The following is a 17,570-nucleotide window of genomic DNA, read 5'->3' as shown; positions in this document are numbered from 1 at the left end:
AGACTCACCTTACTGGTCGCAATTACTGCTTGCGATAAGATGAGAAGATAAAGAACCGTTTTTAGAGGTATCCGCGTTATTAGTGAATGCATTTTATATTCTCGGTATTGAAGAAATCAAAGAGGTTGCAGCGTGAGGCGATATTTCGGTGACTACACGAATCAAGCCAGCGCGCCGATGCTTTAAGCGGACACAGGCAAGAAAGCCAAAGACTTGCATCCAGCTCCTCCTTTAAACCTATGGCAACTGCGACTGTGCGCTGCACATTCCGTTTTCCCAGCAGAGAAGGCTATTTTTAATCCCCACTGTGCATTGAATGCGAGGGAGGGTCATTAATGATTACCAGTAAAGCACCAACCCCCCGTGCAGCCGCTGCATGGGGTACTTTACTGAAGTCCCCTGTCTGTAAAATTAAAATGATCTCATTCGGATGGGATAATGACGGATGGTATTGGTGTATCCCTTCGGCTTTATAGGACTCACGTTGCTACATGGGCTGGTAGGGAGGTGGTGTTTAATACGGTGAAACAGCACGTGTTGCCCAGTTCTTCAGCCAACAGCTTCCCCGCGCCGCCTGGCCTTCTTCCCGTGGTGCGGCTCCGCCATCTGGCGGCTGCCGATCCGCTACGATCACAGACCTGAAATTTGTCGTTTTGCGGCACCACCACGTGCTACCATAAATGTCAAAATAAATAATGCAAAGGAAAAAAATAAGGAGGTAGTTGGTGCTCATGGGCCGTTCAGAAATCTGAGGAAGCTGCTCCCGAATCGTCGAGTGTAGGTTTTCGGGCGCCTTGTGATATCCCAGACAGTGAGGGTCCTCAGTGACGGATGCCGCCTTCTTGAGATGTCCTCAGTGGTGGGGAGGGTTGTGGCCGTAATGGAGCTGGCTGTGTCTACAACCCTCAGCCTCTGCATTGGAGGCCGTGATGCATCCAGCCAGAATGTCTCCACTCTACAACTGTTGATATTTGCAAGAGTTTTTGGTGAGTTTTTGGATCTCATACTTCTAACGAAGTGGAGTGGCTGTCATACACATCAGGGTGCAATGAAATTCCAACTTGGTAATAATAAAAACAAACACAATGACTGCATTCTGTGGTAGTGCAAAGTGACAGTAAAAGATGAAATAGAATAAAGAATATAGTCATAGTCATAGTCATACTTTATTGATCCCCGGGGAAATTGGTTTTCGTTACAGTTGCACCATAAATAATAAATAGTAATAGAACCATAAATAGTTAAATAGTAATATGTAAATTATGCCAGTAAATTATGAAATAAGCCCAGGACCAGCCTATTGGCTCAGGGTGTCTGACCCTCCAAGGGAGGAGTTGTAAAGTTTGATGGCCACAGGCAGGAATGACTTCCTATGACGCTCTGTGCTGCATCTTGGAGGAATGAGTCTCTGGCTGAATGTACTCCTGTGCCCAACCAGTACATTATGTAGTGGATGGGAGACATTGTCCAAGATGGCATGCAACTTGGACAGCATCCTCTTTTCAGACACCACCGTGAGAGAGTCCAGTTCCATCCCCACAACATCACTGGCCTTACGGATGAGTTTGTTGATTCTGTTGGTGTCTGCTATCCTCAGCCTGCTGCCCCAGCACACAACAGCAAACATGATCGCACTGGCCACCATAGACTCGTAGAACATCCTCAGCATCGTCCGGCAGATGTTAAAGGACCTCAGTCTCCTCAGGAAATAGAGACGGCTCTGACCCTTCTTGTAGACAGCCTCAGTGTTCTTTGACCAGTCCAGTTTATTGTCAATTCGTATCCCCGGGTATTTGTAATCCTCCACCATGTCCACACTGACCCCCTGAATGGAAACAGGGGGCACCGGTACCTTAGCTCTCCTCAGGTCTACCACCAGCTCCTTAGTCTTTTTTCACATTAAGCTGCAGATAATTCTGCTCACACCATGTGACATGGTTCACCATGTGATATCGGAAAGGAGCAGCATCACCGGGAAGGGGATGTGAAACAGGTGATTGGTTGAGGAGTCTAATAGCAGTGGGAAGGCGTTGTTCTTGAGTCTAGCTTTCCGGGCCCGAACTCCTGCACCTTCTTCCTGCTGCATTAGACTGGGAATTGGAATTGATGTATTATCAAAAGTTCCGAGATGCAGCGAACCGCTTGTCATGCAGGTCAATTCATTACACAGTACATTGAGGTAGAACAAGGCAAAACAATATCAATGCAGAATAACGTGAACATCTTTTTTCTGCAGATGTTGGAAATTCAAGAATGCACATTAAAAATGCTGGTGAATGCAGCAGGCTGGCAGCATCTATAGGAAGAGGTACAGTCGACATTTCGGGCCGAGACCCTTCATCAGGACTAACTGAAAGAAGAGATAGAAAGAGATTTGAAAGTGGGAGGGGGAGGGGAGATCCAAAATGGTAGCAGAATAAAGTGTTATAGCTACAGAGAAAGTGCAGCGCAGGGAGACAGTAATATGCCATAATTGGCTGCGGAGGCCAAATCATTAGGTATATTTAAAACGGAGGTGATGGGTCCTCCCAACCGTTGAACACATCTACATGAAACTTTGCCATAGGAAGGGGGAGGGAGGGAACATCAACTCAGACCATGCCTTACAAGGCGCAGATTGGAAGTCTGTGTGGGGCACCACTCCTCGCACAGACACTAGAGCAATGTGTGGTTAAGTGCCTTTCTCAAGGACACAAACACGCTGCCACAGCTGAGGCTCGAACTAACGACCTTCAGATTACTAGACGAATGCCTTAACCACTTGGCCACGTGCCATAGGAAAGCAGCATCCATCTTCAGAGATCTCCACCACCCAGGTTGTTGTCTCTTCAAACTGCTGCCATCAGATAGAAGGTACAAGAGCCTCAGGACTCCCACCACCAGATTCAAGAACAGTTACTACCCCTCAACTGACAGGCTCTCGAACAAAAGGGGATAACTATACTCACTTGCCCATTCTGTGAGATATTCCCACAACCAATGATCTCACTTTAAGGACACTTCATCTCATTATTTCATGCTCTCGTTATTTATTGCTATTTATTTATATTTGCATTTGCACAGTTTATTGTCTTCTGCACTCTGGTTGATCTTTCATTGATCCTGTTATAGTTACTATTCTATAGATTTCCTGAGTATGCCCACAAGAACATGAATCTCTGGGTTGTATTTTGATAATAAAATTTACCTTGAACTTTGGTTAGTCAGGGCATGGGGGGACAGGAGAATGGGGTTGAGAGGTATAATAAATCAGCATGATGGAATGGTGGAGCAGACTCGATGGGCCGAATAACCTAATTATCCTCCTATGTCTTATAATGAGAAATAGACTAAAATGGCAAAAATACTTCAGAAGCTGGACATTTGAAATAAAAACAGGAAATGCCAAAACACCTAGCCAGCCAGGCAGCCTCTGTGGGAAGGTGAACAAGTCTGAAACCTTTGTTCAATATAGATTTAAATATGCTTACACTATTGAATGTGGGTGGTGGGGTGGAGATACATCTCTACCAAAGGAGGTATAAGGTGCACCTTCCCACTGCTAGCCTGCAGGTCACCCTTGGGCAAGGTGTAGCACCTGCTTAGCCCCCCGAGATCAGGGTCACGTGGAGCCATGGGAGCAGGTGGTGGATGGTCGTGTGAGCAGCTGGTGCATATCACAAGTCCTGGTTATGTGACCATTGATGCCAGGCAGACAATCTCTGAAGAGTATTGATAATGGCTGGGATCACCTGTCTTGTAAAGACACTGCCCAGAAAGCGGCAATGGCAAACCTCTTCTATTGAAAAATTTGCCAAGAACAATCATGGTTGTGAGACCACGATTACCCACATGATACAACACAGCAGGTAATGATGATGATACTTACACTATTAAGCAGCTATTAACATACAGTAATGTTGTAGAAAGACTTCCACCGCCAGGTCCCCAGAATTAATGAGTTTAGTATTTACTGATGACATAAAGTGGTCAGTAACTTTAAATTCCTGGGTGTCACTATCTCAGGACCTGTCCTGGTCCCACCATATAGATTATGAGAACAGTCAGTCCTCTTTTATTGTCATTTAGAAATGCATACATGCATTAAGAAATGATACAATGTTTCTCCTGAGTGATATCACAGAAAAACAGGACAAACCAAAGACCAACTCTGACAGAACCACATAATTAGAACATACAGTGCAAAACAATACCATAATTTGATGAAGAACAAACCATGGGCACGGTAAAAAAAAGTCTCAAAGCCCCTGAGTTGACCGACTCCCGAGTCCCCGATAACAGGTGGCAAAAGGGAGAAACTCCCTGCCATAAACCTCCAGGCACCGTCAACTTGCCAATGCCTTGGAAGCAGCCGACCACAGCCGACACTGAGTCCGTCCAGACTTTGAGCCTCCGACCAGCCCCTCCGATACAGCCTCCCGAGCGCCATCCTCTGCCAAGTGTCTTCGTCCATGCCCCAGCCGCTGAAACAAGCAAAGCCGAGGATTTGGGGCCTTCTGCTCTGGAGATTCCGGACCACACAGTAGCAGCGGCAGCGAAGCGCGCATTTCAGAAGTTTCTCCAGATGTTCCTCTGTACTCTCACGTCCATCTCCATCAAAGCAGAATTGTGCATGGTACCCTACTTGACAGATTACAGATATCATTCACCGGAGAGGCTGCGCGCGCTGCCGTAGCGCCGCCATCTTCTCCTCCTTCATATAAACATAATTACAAAGAAAGCACAACGGCCAGCTACATCCTCAAGGGTCTGCAGAGAGTCGGCATGTCAGCAAAATCCTCGGCAAGCTTCTGTAGATGTGGTGCTGACCGGCTGCATTACAACTTGGTATGGAAACACCAATGCCCTTGAGTGGAAAGTCATACAAAAGGTAGTAGATTCGGCCCAGTACATCACGGGCAAAACCCTCCCAGCCATTGAGCACACCTACATGAAATGTTGCTGTAGAAAAGCAGCATCCATTGTCAAAGACCCAGGACATGCTCTTTTCTCTCTGCTGCCATCCAGGTGCATCAGGACTCACACCAGCAAGTTCAGAAACACCCTCAACCATCAGGCTCTCGAGCAAAAGGAGATAACTACGCTCATTTAAGTACTCTTTATCTTGTTATTTAATGCTTATAATTTATTGCTATTCATTTATATCGGCATTTGCACCATTTATTTACAGATGACAGTTCCTGAGTTTACAGTTTACAGTTACTGTTCTATAGATTTGCTAAATATGCCCACAGAAAAAGAAAGTCAGGGTTGAATGTAGTTACATGTGTGTACTCTGATAATAAATTTTACTTTGAACTTTTGAATAAAAGAAATAAAATTAACATTAATTAAAATGTTTTGCTAATGAGTAAGACCTTCATAACAACACACATCAAGGTTGCTGGTGAACGCAGCAGGCCAGGCAGCATCTCTAGGAAGAGGTACAGTCGATGTTTCGGGCTGAGACCCTTCGTCAGGGCTAACCGAAAGAAGAGCTAGTAAGAGATTTGAAAGTGGGAGGGGGAGGGGGAGATCCAAAATGATAGGAGAAGACAGGAGGGGAAGGGATGGAGCCAAGAGCTGGACAGGTGATTGGCAAAAGGGATATAAGAGGATCATGGGACAGGAGGCCCAGGGAGAAAGAAAAGGGGGAGGGGGGGAATCCCAGAGGATGGGCAAGGGATATAGTGAGAGGGACAGAGGGAGAAAAAGAATGTGTGTATATAAATAAATAATGGATGGGGTACGAGGGGGAGGTGGGGCATTAGCGAAAGTTTGCCCATCCTCTGGGTTTTCCCCCCCTCCCCCTTTTCCTTCTCCCTGGGCCTCCTGTCCCATGATCCTCTCATATCCCTTTTGCCTATCACCTGTCCAGCTCTTGGCTCCATCCCTCCCCCTCCTGTCTTCTCCTATCATTTCGGATCTCCCCCTCCCCCTCCCACTTTCAAATCTCTTACTAGCTCTTCTTTCAGTTAGCTCTGACGAAGGGTCTCGGCCCGAAACATGGACTGTACCTCTTCCTAGAGATGCTGCCTGGCCTGCTGCGTTCACCAGCAACTTTGATGTGTGTTGCTTGAATTTCCAGCATTTGCAGATTTCCTTGTGTTTGCGTTTTTAGAGACTTTCATAACCCAGCTTTGACATTTTAGTCACCTATCGTGACACCTCAATTACACTTGAAATAAACTATACATTCCTTCTACATAAATTTTATATTACCTTAAAGACAGTTGTAATTATTGGAATAATCATTTTAATTAAGTAAATTGAACAAGCTATTTGCATAGCATAATTTTGATTATTTGTTATCACAATAAGGTAAGTGGTTGAAAGGTCTTAGTTGCTGATGTATAATATTGAAATGAAATAATAATAAAAGATTTGAGCTTTCAAACCTGTTAAGACATAATTACACTATTGTTATTTTAGCTTCCAAGTGAGGTATTTAATTTTATATCTGAAATGTTTAATTAGTTCTTTCAGCTACCTTGACAAAGTAACTAAGCAGCAGAGTCAAGTGGAAATTCCCAGAAGACAATTGAAAGGATTGTTTGTGCCTGTACTGTATTCAACATACAATTTTTTGATAAATTATTTTGGTCCAATATTTAGCAATAGGTGTACAAAATGTATTTGCATCCATGCACAAGCAATTTTATTTTATCTGTGACTGAATGCTACCGACTGGAGAACAGCTTATAACTGCTTTCTGTAAAAGGAAATTGACTGTCTTCATCAGAATTGGAACAGAGACGGAATTGATTCCTGAGCCTGTCAGCAGGGGACGTTGCAGAGCAGAGAACAACGCTGGTTCTGGGAAAGGATTGGAAATCCGTTTAAAGATCATCACAGTGTACTTCCACCTAGACCTGGTGACCAGATGAAGTAAAGTTTGATCCTTATCCTTGGAACCAATGTTCGATTTGACAACACACGTGTGAAGATTAACAAAATAAACTTTAACATGCATTACATATTTTTTTCCCTGATCACTCACCTAAATTATTTTAAAGGTTTATTATATGTGAAAAACAACTCTTGGAATTTCATACTGTATATTTCATGTTCATTTTATTGTAAATATAATCAGAAATACCTTGTTCTATATTAATGCTTTATGAACATTTAGTAAGTGAGGGCTTTGTATAAACAGTAGCTGTTTTCCACTTTGAATTATAATAAGTTTATAAGATGTTAAGAGGCATAGACTGAGTCAACACCCAAAGATATTTTCCCAGAGCAGAAATGGCTAATACTAGAGAGTGTAATTTTAAGGTGACTGCAGGAAGTACAGGGAGATGTCTGAGAAAGATATTTTTACACAGAGAGTGGAGTATGTATGGAACACTCTGTTAAGGATGGTGGTAGAGGCAGACACGTTCGGAACATTTATGAAACTTTAGTTAGGCACATGGATGAAAGAAAAATGGAGAGCTATGTATGAGGGAAGTGTTAGATTGATCTTGAGTACAAAGGTCAGCACAACATTGTGGGCCAAAGGGCCTGTACTGTGCTACAATGTTAAATGTTTTATAATACTTGTCATACTGAAATCCTTAAAGTTGTCATAGCCGGGGTGGGGAGGGGTGTGGTAGTGGGGATGAGCTCCCACAACCTCCTTAATGCTCCCAATGGTGTGTATCTCAAATAGACTGACAACCAAATGTAGCTCCTGGCCTGCACATGTGGCAGAGCTACTGAGCCTGGCAGAACCATTTCTACTGACAGGAGAAGGGGCAAAGGCCGTGGCTGGCAGCTCACCTAGGAGAAGGAAAACTCTGATCTCAAACCTCCGATGCCTTGCAGCTATACCTGCTCATGGGGAAGGCTTTGGGAGTAAATCCTGAGGGAAAAATCCAGAGCTGGAGTTCCTAAGGCTGTCCAACGTTGAGTTCAACACTGACTGGCAACTCCCGCGACATCGTTGTTTGGTGCTAAACTGTATTGGTCTCTGCCGTTCCTTTGGATTCATCAGTTGTGTGGAGAGGGGAGCCTGATGCGTGGGCAACAGTTTGCTCTCCATATCGTACTGCCCAGGCTTGCGTACTGACTTGTGTATTGACTTCGTTAGCTAGAACACAATATCCATGGTCAACCCGACTAACGGGGGCCATCAACTAAAATCAAAATCTGTTTATGATTTTGAAAGAAATTACTACAAAAGAAAGCTTTGTCAGATTTCAGTATTTATTTTGTAATGCAACATCTTGTCTGCAAAACAAAATTCCACAAGTTATAATGTGCTAACGAATGGATAATCTGGTTTGGAAATTTTGAGACATGGACTGATTGGGGATAGTCAGTATGGCTTCCTGCATGGTAGGTCGTGTCTAACCAATCCTAAGGAGTTTCTCGAGGAAGTTAGCAGGAAAGATGATGAAGGCAAGGCGGTGGATGTTGTCTACATGGATTTTAGCAAGGCATTTGACAAGGGCCTGCATCGGAGTTTGGTCAAGAATTTGACAAGGACCTGCATCGGAGTTTGGTCAAGAAGGTTCAGTTGTCGACTGTACTTTCTTCCATAGGGTGCTGCCTGGCCTCCTGAGTTCCTCCAGCATTTTGTCTGTGTTGCTAAGATGAGGTAGTAAATTGGATTAGACATTGGCTTTGTGGGAGAAGCCAGAGAGTGGTAGCAGATGATTGCCTCTCTGACTGGAGGCCTGTGAGAATACTACAAGGATAAGTGCTGGATTCATTGTTGTTTGTCATCTATATCAATGATCTGGATGATAATGCAGTTAACTGGATCAGCAAATTTGTGGATGACACCAAGATTGGGGGTGTAGTGGACAGCGAGGAAGACTATCAGAGTTATCAGTGGGCTGAAAAATAGATGGAATTTAACGCAGACAAGTGCAAGGAGGTGCACTTTCAGTAGGACCAACCATGGTAGGTCTTACACAGTGAATGGTAGGACACTGGGGAGAACTGTAGAACAAAGGGATCTGGGAATACAAGTACATAATTCTCAGAAAGTGGTGAAAGTGGTCATAAAGAAAGCTATTGGCACATTGGCCTTCATAGGTCAGTATACTGAGTAGGTTGAAATGACATGTTATGTTGAAGTTGTATAAGACGTTGGTGAGCCCTAATTTAGAGTATTATGTGCAGTTTTGGTCACTCATCAACAGGAAAGATGTAAACAAGGTTGTAAGAGTACAGAGAAAATTTACAAGGATGTTGCCGGGACTGGAGGACCTGAGTTAAAGAAGTATTGAATAGGTTAGGATTTTATTCCTTGGAATGTAGAAGTTTGAGAGATTTGATAGTGGTACATAAAATTATGAGGGGTATACCAGGACTGCAAGCAGGTTTTTTCCACTGTTGGGTGGAACTACAATTAGAGGTCATGGGTTAAGGGTGAAAGGTGAAAAGTTTAAGGGGAACATGAGGGGAAACCTCTTAACTCAGAGGGTCATGATAGGCAGAGAAGGCAAAAGGCTGAAGAAAGAATCTGATAGGAGAGAAGAGTGGACCACGGGTGTAAGGGAAGGAGGAGAGGACCCAGGCAGATAGACGGGAGAGGAGAGGAGATAAGAGAGAGGCCAGAGTCACTGTATGTTTTGATGTATGTGTGATGAATAAATGAGTCTATATCTGAATCTGAAAGTTGAGTTTATTGTCACTGACACAAGTACATGTATGCACAGGTGCAATGAAAAAATTACTGGCAGCAGTGCCATGAGCACAGAGCATCAGCAGCAGTGTTCAGGTTCATTTCTGTGATGCTCGTGACCCACAGGCAGATCGTGGGCTATAAGGCACCACAGGGCAATCATGGGCACCTTATCTGGTGGGAAATGGCTTTACCACTCCTTGGTGAAAATGCCACTGTCACTGAATTCTAAGTTTGGAAGTCATTCCAAATGTGAACAGGCAGAAGTTGCTTCAGTATTTGGTGATGAATCGGAAGTATTGTATACGAAGGGCCTGAAGCATTGTTGAGGATCCCTACCACCCATCCCCAATCTCTTTGACCCACTACTGTCAGGAATGAGGTACAGGAGCATCAGGACTAGGTCTGCCAGACTGGGTAACAGCTTTTTCCTTCAGGCTGTGTGACTAATGAATACCCTGTCACCACTGAGGTCTCATCACCAGGACGGCAAGCTGTTTACTGTATACTGTATGTTTACCGTTTACCTGTGGTGCACATGACATGCATTTTGAATTATATTTTAGTAGTTTATTTATGGTAGTATTTTATGCTGTGTGTGATGTATGTTTTGTGGGTGCACCGTGGTCCGGAAGGACTTTTTTTTGTTCGGTTGTTTTGTATGTACAGTCAGATGACAATAAACTTGAACATTAGATTGTTCATAAGTTTTATTTGTGCATGTCAAAGTGCTGGATTATAGACTAGTTTTTGTTGGACTACAGATCATGGGCTGTCTGGGGGTTTTGCTGTTGTTTGCTTGGCGGGTGATGGGTGCTGATGCTTCCTGCTGGAACAAGTGGGGAGAGGGGTGATGCTTTGTGCATGGGAGGGTCTGGGGGGCTTTGGGGTTATAACGTCTTTCTGTCATTCATTCTTTGGGCTTTTCTTCTGTTTTGTGGATGTCAGCGAAGAGTAGGAATTTCAGGTTGTATACTGTATACATTCTCTGATATTAAATGGAACCATTGAGCATCAGAATCCTTTATTATCGCCAAATACGTGGACACATACAGGGGATTTGATGCTGGTTTCCCTGAGCTCTCGCTGTACAGAATCAAAAAGCAAACAAAACAATAGTGCAAATAATCATGAACTATTTACAATAAGGTATACCTGTGTATGTACAGGTGGACTTGGTTTATAATAGACTAAAATTCAAGTGTTCATAAGACTGATGGCATACGGAAAGAAACTGTCCTTGTACCTATTTGTCCTGGCATACAGTGATCTAAAACGCCTACCAGAGGAAGGAGTTAGAACAGGTGATGTCCAGGGTGTGATGGGTCTACGATGATGCTGCTTGCTGGCTTCCTGACTCTAGATGCATGTAAGTCCTGGATCGAGGGCAGCTTCACACCAATAATCCTTTCCGCAGCCCTGATGGTTCTTTGGAGCATCAAAACATACATGAGATGAGTCATTTGTGTCACTGACCAACACGGTCGGAGGATTGTCCAAGTGTCACCGCACTTCCGGCGCCAGCACAGCGTACTCACCCTCACCCATACTGAAACGTGGGAGGGAACCAGAGCACCCAGAGGATCTCTCTGCAGTCACGGGGAGACGACACAAACCCCTCACAGACAGCAACGGGAATTGACGCCCGATGCTCCGGATCACTGGCACCACGAGGTGTTACCCCCGGATGCTCCGGAGCACTGGCACTGCGAGGTGTTACCCCCGATGCGCCGGGTCACTGGCACCGTGTGGTGTTACTCCGATGCTCCGGATCACTGGCACCGTGTGGTGTTACCCCCGATGCTCCGGATCACTGGCACTGTGTGGTGTTACCCCCGATGCTCCGGATCACTGGCACTGTGTGGTGTTACCCCGATGCTCCGGATCACTGGCACCGCGAGGTGTTACCCCCGATGCGCCAGGTCACTGGCACCGTGTGGTGTTACCCCGAAGCTCCAGAGCACTGGCACCGTGAGATGTTACTCCGAAGCTCCGGAGCACTGGCACCGTGAGGTGTTAGTCCGATGCTCCGGATCACTGGCACTGTGTGGTGTTACCCCGATGCTCCGGATCACTGGCACTGTGTGGTGTTACCCCGATGCTCCGGATCACTGGCACCGTGAGGTGTTACCCCGATGCTCCGGATCACTGGCACTGTGAGGTGTTACCCCGATGCTCCGGATCACTGGCACCGTGTGGTGTTACTCCGATGCTCCGGATCACTGGCACTGTGTGGTGTTACCCCCGATGCTCCGGAGCACTGGCACCGCGAGGTGTTACCCCTGATGCGCCAGGTCACTGGCACCGTGTGGTGTTACCCCGAAGCTCCAGAGCACTGGCACCGTGAGATGTTACTCCGAAGCTCCGGAGCACTGGCACCGTGAGGTGTTACTCCGATGCTCCGGATCACTGGCACTGTGTGGTGTTACCCCGATGCTCCGGATCACTGGCACTGTGTGGTGTTACCCCGATGCTCCGGATCACTGGCACCGTGAGGTGTTACCCCGATGCTCCGGATCACTGGCACCGTGAGGTGTTACCCCGATGCTCCGGATCACTGGCACCGTGTGGTGTTACTCCGATGCTCCGGAGCACTGGCACCGTGTGGTGTTACCCCCGATGCTCCGGAGCACTGGCACCGTGAGGTGTTACCCCGATGCTCCGGATCACTGGCACTGTGAGGTGCTACACTAACTGCTATGCTGCCATGCCGGCCCTCTGGTGTGCCAGTCCTGACCCTGAGAGGGAAGGAATTTGAATAAGATATCACTTAGGATGGCTAAGATAATAGTGGTCGTCCTGGAATGGAGTATTGGTTTAAAACTGGAAAACTTAACTTTTAATGAAATATCACCTCCTCCGTTGGACATCTTTGCCTTTCACTCCTACGTTAAGACCTGCTGTGGCCTCTGGGTCATCATCATCCTCTGGGAACTCTGGGTCTGATTCTATGGATTATGAAATAACTTATAAAGCGAATGTGTTCACAGCAGCCTCCTGCACACATGGGCAGAAAGTGAGGTGCCACAGTAGGTGTAAAGAAACCCACCTCTGACATCACCCCTATAATTTCCTCCAATCACCTAAAAGTTATGTCTCCTCGTATTAGCCATTTCTGTCCTGGGGAAGAAAGACTCTCTGCCTGGCCACTCTATCTATGCCACTTATCATCTCAAAGTTCAAAGTACATTTATTATCAAAGTATGTATACTTTATACAACCTTGAGATTAGTTTCTTTACAGACAGACACAGAACAAAGAAACCCAGTAGAGCCCTATTACAACAAAAGGAGACTGTTGAACACCCGATGTGGAAAGAGGGGAAAAAAAGCAAATCGTGCAAACAATAAAAGTAAGCAAATAGTGTTCAGAACCGAAGTTCACAAAAGTGATCGCTGATTAGTTGCAGGTCACGGCCTCAGTTCAGTGCAGAGAAGAGTAAACCTCGCGGAGCAGTGAGCTGAACTGGCCCGTCCCTTGCCTCTGTCCCTGACGCCCTAATCTTTTCAATTTGGCCCAGCGTAGAAATTGCCCAAACCTTGGGTCGCTCGTTGCTCTCGGACCCTCTTTCAAGTCACTTTTCATCTTCCTTTGCTCTAAACAGAAAGCAGGGGCGCCACGGTAGCGTGGAGGTTAGTGCAATGCTATTACAGCTCAGAAAATCGGAGTTCGGAGTTTGTATGTTCCATCCCATGTGTGCAGGGGTTTCCTCTGGGTGCTCTGGTTTCCTCCCACAGTCCAAAGACGAACCGGTTAGTAGGTTAATTCGTCATCGTAAATTGTCCTGTGATTAGGCTGGGGTTAAATCGGTAGGTTGTTGGGCAGCTTAGCTTCTTGGGCCGGAAGGGCCCATTCCACGCTGAGAAGCACTTAACTCAGCCAATTATACTTGGCTTCTGTGTGCAGTGTGATCTCAAATACACCTTCTCCATTTTGGTTAGTAATGGGCCAGGATTTTGCTGGGCATGTCAAAACTTTCAAAAGGTTTTGAGAACGTTGTTAAGCCATTTATTTTGTTAAGCAAGTAACCTCTTACCCTGAGGGAGTGCCTGTGTCAGGTGTCTAGTTTTTGCCTATCATTGTGCTCAGCCCATCTGAGACACCTGAACATAATAGCAGTCTCAAAGCTCAGAGAGGACATTGGTGTGCTTCTCCCGCCAGAGGAGTTAGAGGATTTTGCAAATACGCTGTTTATTTTACTTTCACAGTGTTCTGAGATGCCTGCTCTGGGAAGTCCACTTCTGAGAAACGTAAAGGAGGATAGGATCACTACAGCTCCACAATGGATGGCCCCTAGCCCAGCTGCGAAAGGAGAAGGGTTGGGTATGAGGCCAGCAACCCCATCCTGTACAAACCCAGTGCTACAGAAACACCAGAGGCTCCAGACATCTTGTCCCTAGAAGATGTATGAAGTCACAGAGCCAGTCATTGGCTGAATGACAATAAAATGAACTTGAGCTCAACTCCGCCACGGACTGCCCCAAGCCTGGCCATGAAAGGAGGTGGGTTGTGCATGGGGCTAGCCACGCTATCCCATAAAAATCCAGAGCTGCAGGAACGCCAATAGAGGCTCCAGAGACCTCATCCCCGGGAGAGGAGGGATTCACCAAGAGGATGAGCCATATGAAGGACTTGCCCAGGGCAGAGGACTCGGGCAAGCTACTGTCAGTGGCCCACAGCCCAGTAGAGGTGAAGTAACAGGATCACTGCAGTCTGGTAGACCATGAGCAGCATGCCCGATCTTCACAGCTCTCTCCCTCCTTTATCTAACAGCTGTGGTCGCACACTCCCGGTATTTTATCGTTGACGTCTGCCTTCACTGAGAGCTGACACCTAAGACATGGGAAGAGTTATTGTTTTCCAGGGATTTGTTATGGAGCTTTGGCTCTGTTCACTGGGGCAGGTTGGTAGAGGAGCTTTGCTTTATGGTCATTAGGTATCAGGCTCACTTTTTGATTTAGAGATAAGGCCCGTTCAGATCAACGTGCCTGTGCCACCCATGTGACCACAACCTACAACCCTGCCAGGCTTTGAAACGGAAGAACCTGTTCAAAGGAGGTAGAAGAAAATCCAAATTGAGATTAATGTCAGATACACAAGTCTATGTGTGCACAGGTGCAGTGAAGAACCCAACTGCAGCAGCTTCACAGGCACGTTCACTACGTATTAACTTGGAGACCCTGTACAAGAACAGGCCCTTCCAGCCCAGTGGGCTCACGCTGCCCAGATACACCCATGTGACCAATTAACCTTCGACCCCGTACGTCTTTGGAATGTGAGACAAAACCGGCTCGGTCACAGGGAGAACACACAAACTCCAAGGGACAGCGGTGGGAAATGATTCTGGGTCACTGGTGCTGTAATAGTGTTCCGCTAATCACTACTCTACCATGCTGAACAAGCCAATAACATCTTGTCGTCGTGCTTTAGGACACTACATCGTAATGCCTTGTTCTAGATTGGCCGTGATGTTGGACAGTTTCCTATTTGTCCTGCATGTTAGCTCCTCTCCTATGAGAGCATGGAACAGAGAGCAGTACAGCACAACAACAGGCCATTCTGCCCACAATGTTGTGCTGAACGTAGGTGGAACTTGCACAGCAGCACATTGGCACAACGATTGAATAGGTATTGGGGCAATGATGAGACCCAGCTAGATGCTGGTTTGCACGTCAGGCAGCATCTGTGGAGGGGAACAAACAGTTGACATTTTGGGCTGACACCCTTCAGCAGCCTGATGAAGGGTCTCAGTCCAAAACATCCACTGTTTATCCTCTCAATAGAAGCTGCCTGACTTGCTGAGTTTCTCCAGCATTTTGTGTGTGTTGCTCTGGATTTTTTGCAGAACCTCTTGTGTTTATTGTTGCTGGTCTGTACCGAGATGGGGTTTGTTGAGGATGTCTTGGTGAAGTCCACGACTTACATGCCCTTGTGTAAGCGGAGACAAATTTCCAAGGCTAAATGGCTCCGAGAAGAGTACCCCACCGTCTCGCTCAAGCTCGACTTATCATTCCACTGTAACTTACAGTGTGTGCGAGAGTGAGAGAATGTGAGTGTGAGACAGTGAGAGTGTGAGAGTGAGTGAGCAAGTGAGTGTGTGTGAGTGAGAGAGTGTGAGTGAGTGAGAGAGTGAGAGTGTGTGCGAGAGTGAGAATGAGAGACAGAGTGTGTGAGAGAGAGTGTGTTTGAGAAAGAGAGAGTGTGAGTGTGAGTGTAAGTGTGTGTGAGAGAGAGAGCGAGCGAGCGAGACACTCCTTTTATCACTTAAAATTTTCCCCCCATATTTACTGTTTTTCTGCTTCCTCCCTTTTTAGTTTTCTTCTGATTTGTAGTTCTTCCTCTGAGTTTTCTTCTCATATCCAATCCAATGTCTTCTTTTTCTTCTAACTTTTCCTGTAAGACAGGGGTTCCCAACCTGGGGTCCATGAACCCCTTGGTTAATGGTAGGGGTCCATAGTATAAAAAAGTTGGGAACCCCTGCTGCACGAGGATGTTTGTTGGTGTTTGTTATGTGTGTTTTTTGTCAATTCTATTGTATTTCTTTATGCTTCCTGCAAGAAGATGAATCTCAAGGTTGTATTTGCTATAGATACTTTGATAATAACTTCACTTAGAACTTTGAGTTCCTTCTATGACTTGATCTCCTGGGATTTCAATCTAGGAATCCTCTTTCCCAGAGTTACCCCACATTCAGTTCTGATACAGGGTCTTTATCTAAAATGTCAACTGTCCCTTTGCATCCACAGATGCTGCCTGACCTGCTGAGGTCCTCCAGTGTTTTATTTTGGCTCTAGATCCCAGCATCATCAGTCTCTATATCATCCTTATTCTTGCTCCAAAGTGTTTCACTTTCATTATTTCAAATCCATACTTCCCTAGGCCTTGCTGTAGTGATATACCTTTAACATGGCTGGCTGGTTGCATCGTGGTCTGCTACAGCAATTGAAATATGCAGGAATGTAAGAAGTTGCGGAGTAGTTGACTCAGTTCAATACGTCACAGGCACATTCCTCCCCCGCCATTCGTAGTGCCCACGAGGCACTGCCATCACCAAGCATCTCCAACGCCTGTGTCATGCCAACTACTGACAGCTACCATCACCAAGTTCAAGAACAACTACCTTCCTTCAACCATTTGGTTCTTGAACCAACTTGCACAACTGTAATCACTCCCTCAGTGATTAGGGTTGTGCAAAGTGATCACTTTGTACTGCAATGGGTTTTTTTTGTTCTAATTGTGTTCTTTCTTGTGCGATTTATGTTTAATTTATGTTTTTCTTGGGAATGCTGTGTGTATGATGCCCTGTGCCTGTGAAGCTGCTAAAGTAAGTTTGCAATTCCCCTGTTCATACATGTACTTGTGCATGTGACAATAAACTCAACTTTAGTCAGTACTTCTGTTGTTCGTCTCTGTCTCTGAGCCTCACAGTCAGAACCCCACAATTCTGACTCTAAGTCCCACAGTCAGGTCTGTTTCTGAGCCCCATAATCTCTATCTCTGAGCCTGACGATCAGCCCAGAGTTCTGCATCACAGCTTACTGCAAATAATTGTCTCATGCTCAATGATATTTCCTTTCAGCTAAACTAGGGAAGGGTAGAAAGCCTCTTTTACTTGTAAAATGTATAGCCCAAGACTGTAGTACCAGCATACAATATCAGTAATTTGGATGAACATTTTAAAATATTAAACTTAATTCACATTAAGAAATTTCTTCACATATGTTCTTCACCCTCTCTGCATGTTATCTCTCAGGTTTGTAATGTGCATAGATTCATAGAATTGTAGAGACATGCTGTACAGAAACAGGCCATTCGGCACAACATGTCTGTGCTACCCATCAAATACCTATCTATATTCATACTATTTACGAGCTTTTATTCTCCAGCCTTCAATACCTTGGCAAGTTAAGTGCTCATTCTGGATATTTATTAAATGTTGTGGGAATGTCTGCCTCCAACTCTGCCACGTATG

The 17,570-nt window shown here is 45.6% G+C and overlaps 1 protein-coding gene across 2 annotated transcripts in view; it reads right to left on the bottom strand.

The window, feature by feature from the left end:
- Window positions 1-445, bottom strand: part of LOC134359770 (olfactomedin-like protein 2A) — a 53,174-nt gene extending 52,729 nt beyond the window's left edge. For both annotated transcript variants that reach the window (XM_063073383.1, XM_063073384.1), the window contains exon 1: window positions 9-445. In XM_063073383.1, the coding sequence (XP_062929453.1) occupies window positions 9-92 (84 nt within the window). In that variant the 5' untranslated portion in view covers window positions 93-445. The remainder of the gene's footprint in view (window positions 1-8) is intronic.
- Between the last annotated feature and the right edge of the window lie 17,125 nt (window positions 446-17,570).

Source organism: Mobula hypostoma, chromosome 21 (genome assembly GCF_963921235.1).
Source record: "Mobula hypostoma chromosome 21, sMobHyp1.1, whole genome shotgun sequence".
Classification (NCBI taxonomy): Eukaryota; Metazoa; Chordata; class Chondrichthyes; order Myliobatiformes; family Myliobatidae; genus Mobula; species Mobula hypostoma.
The sequence above is the reverse complement of the archived record's forward strand: the minus strand, read 5'-3'. Positions and strand labels throughout refer to the sequence as shown.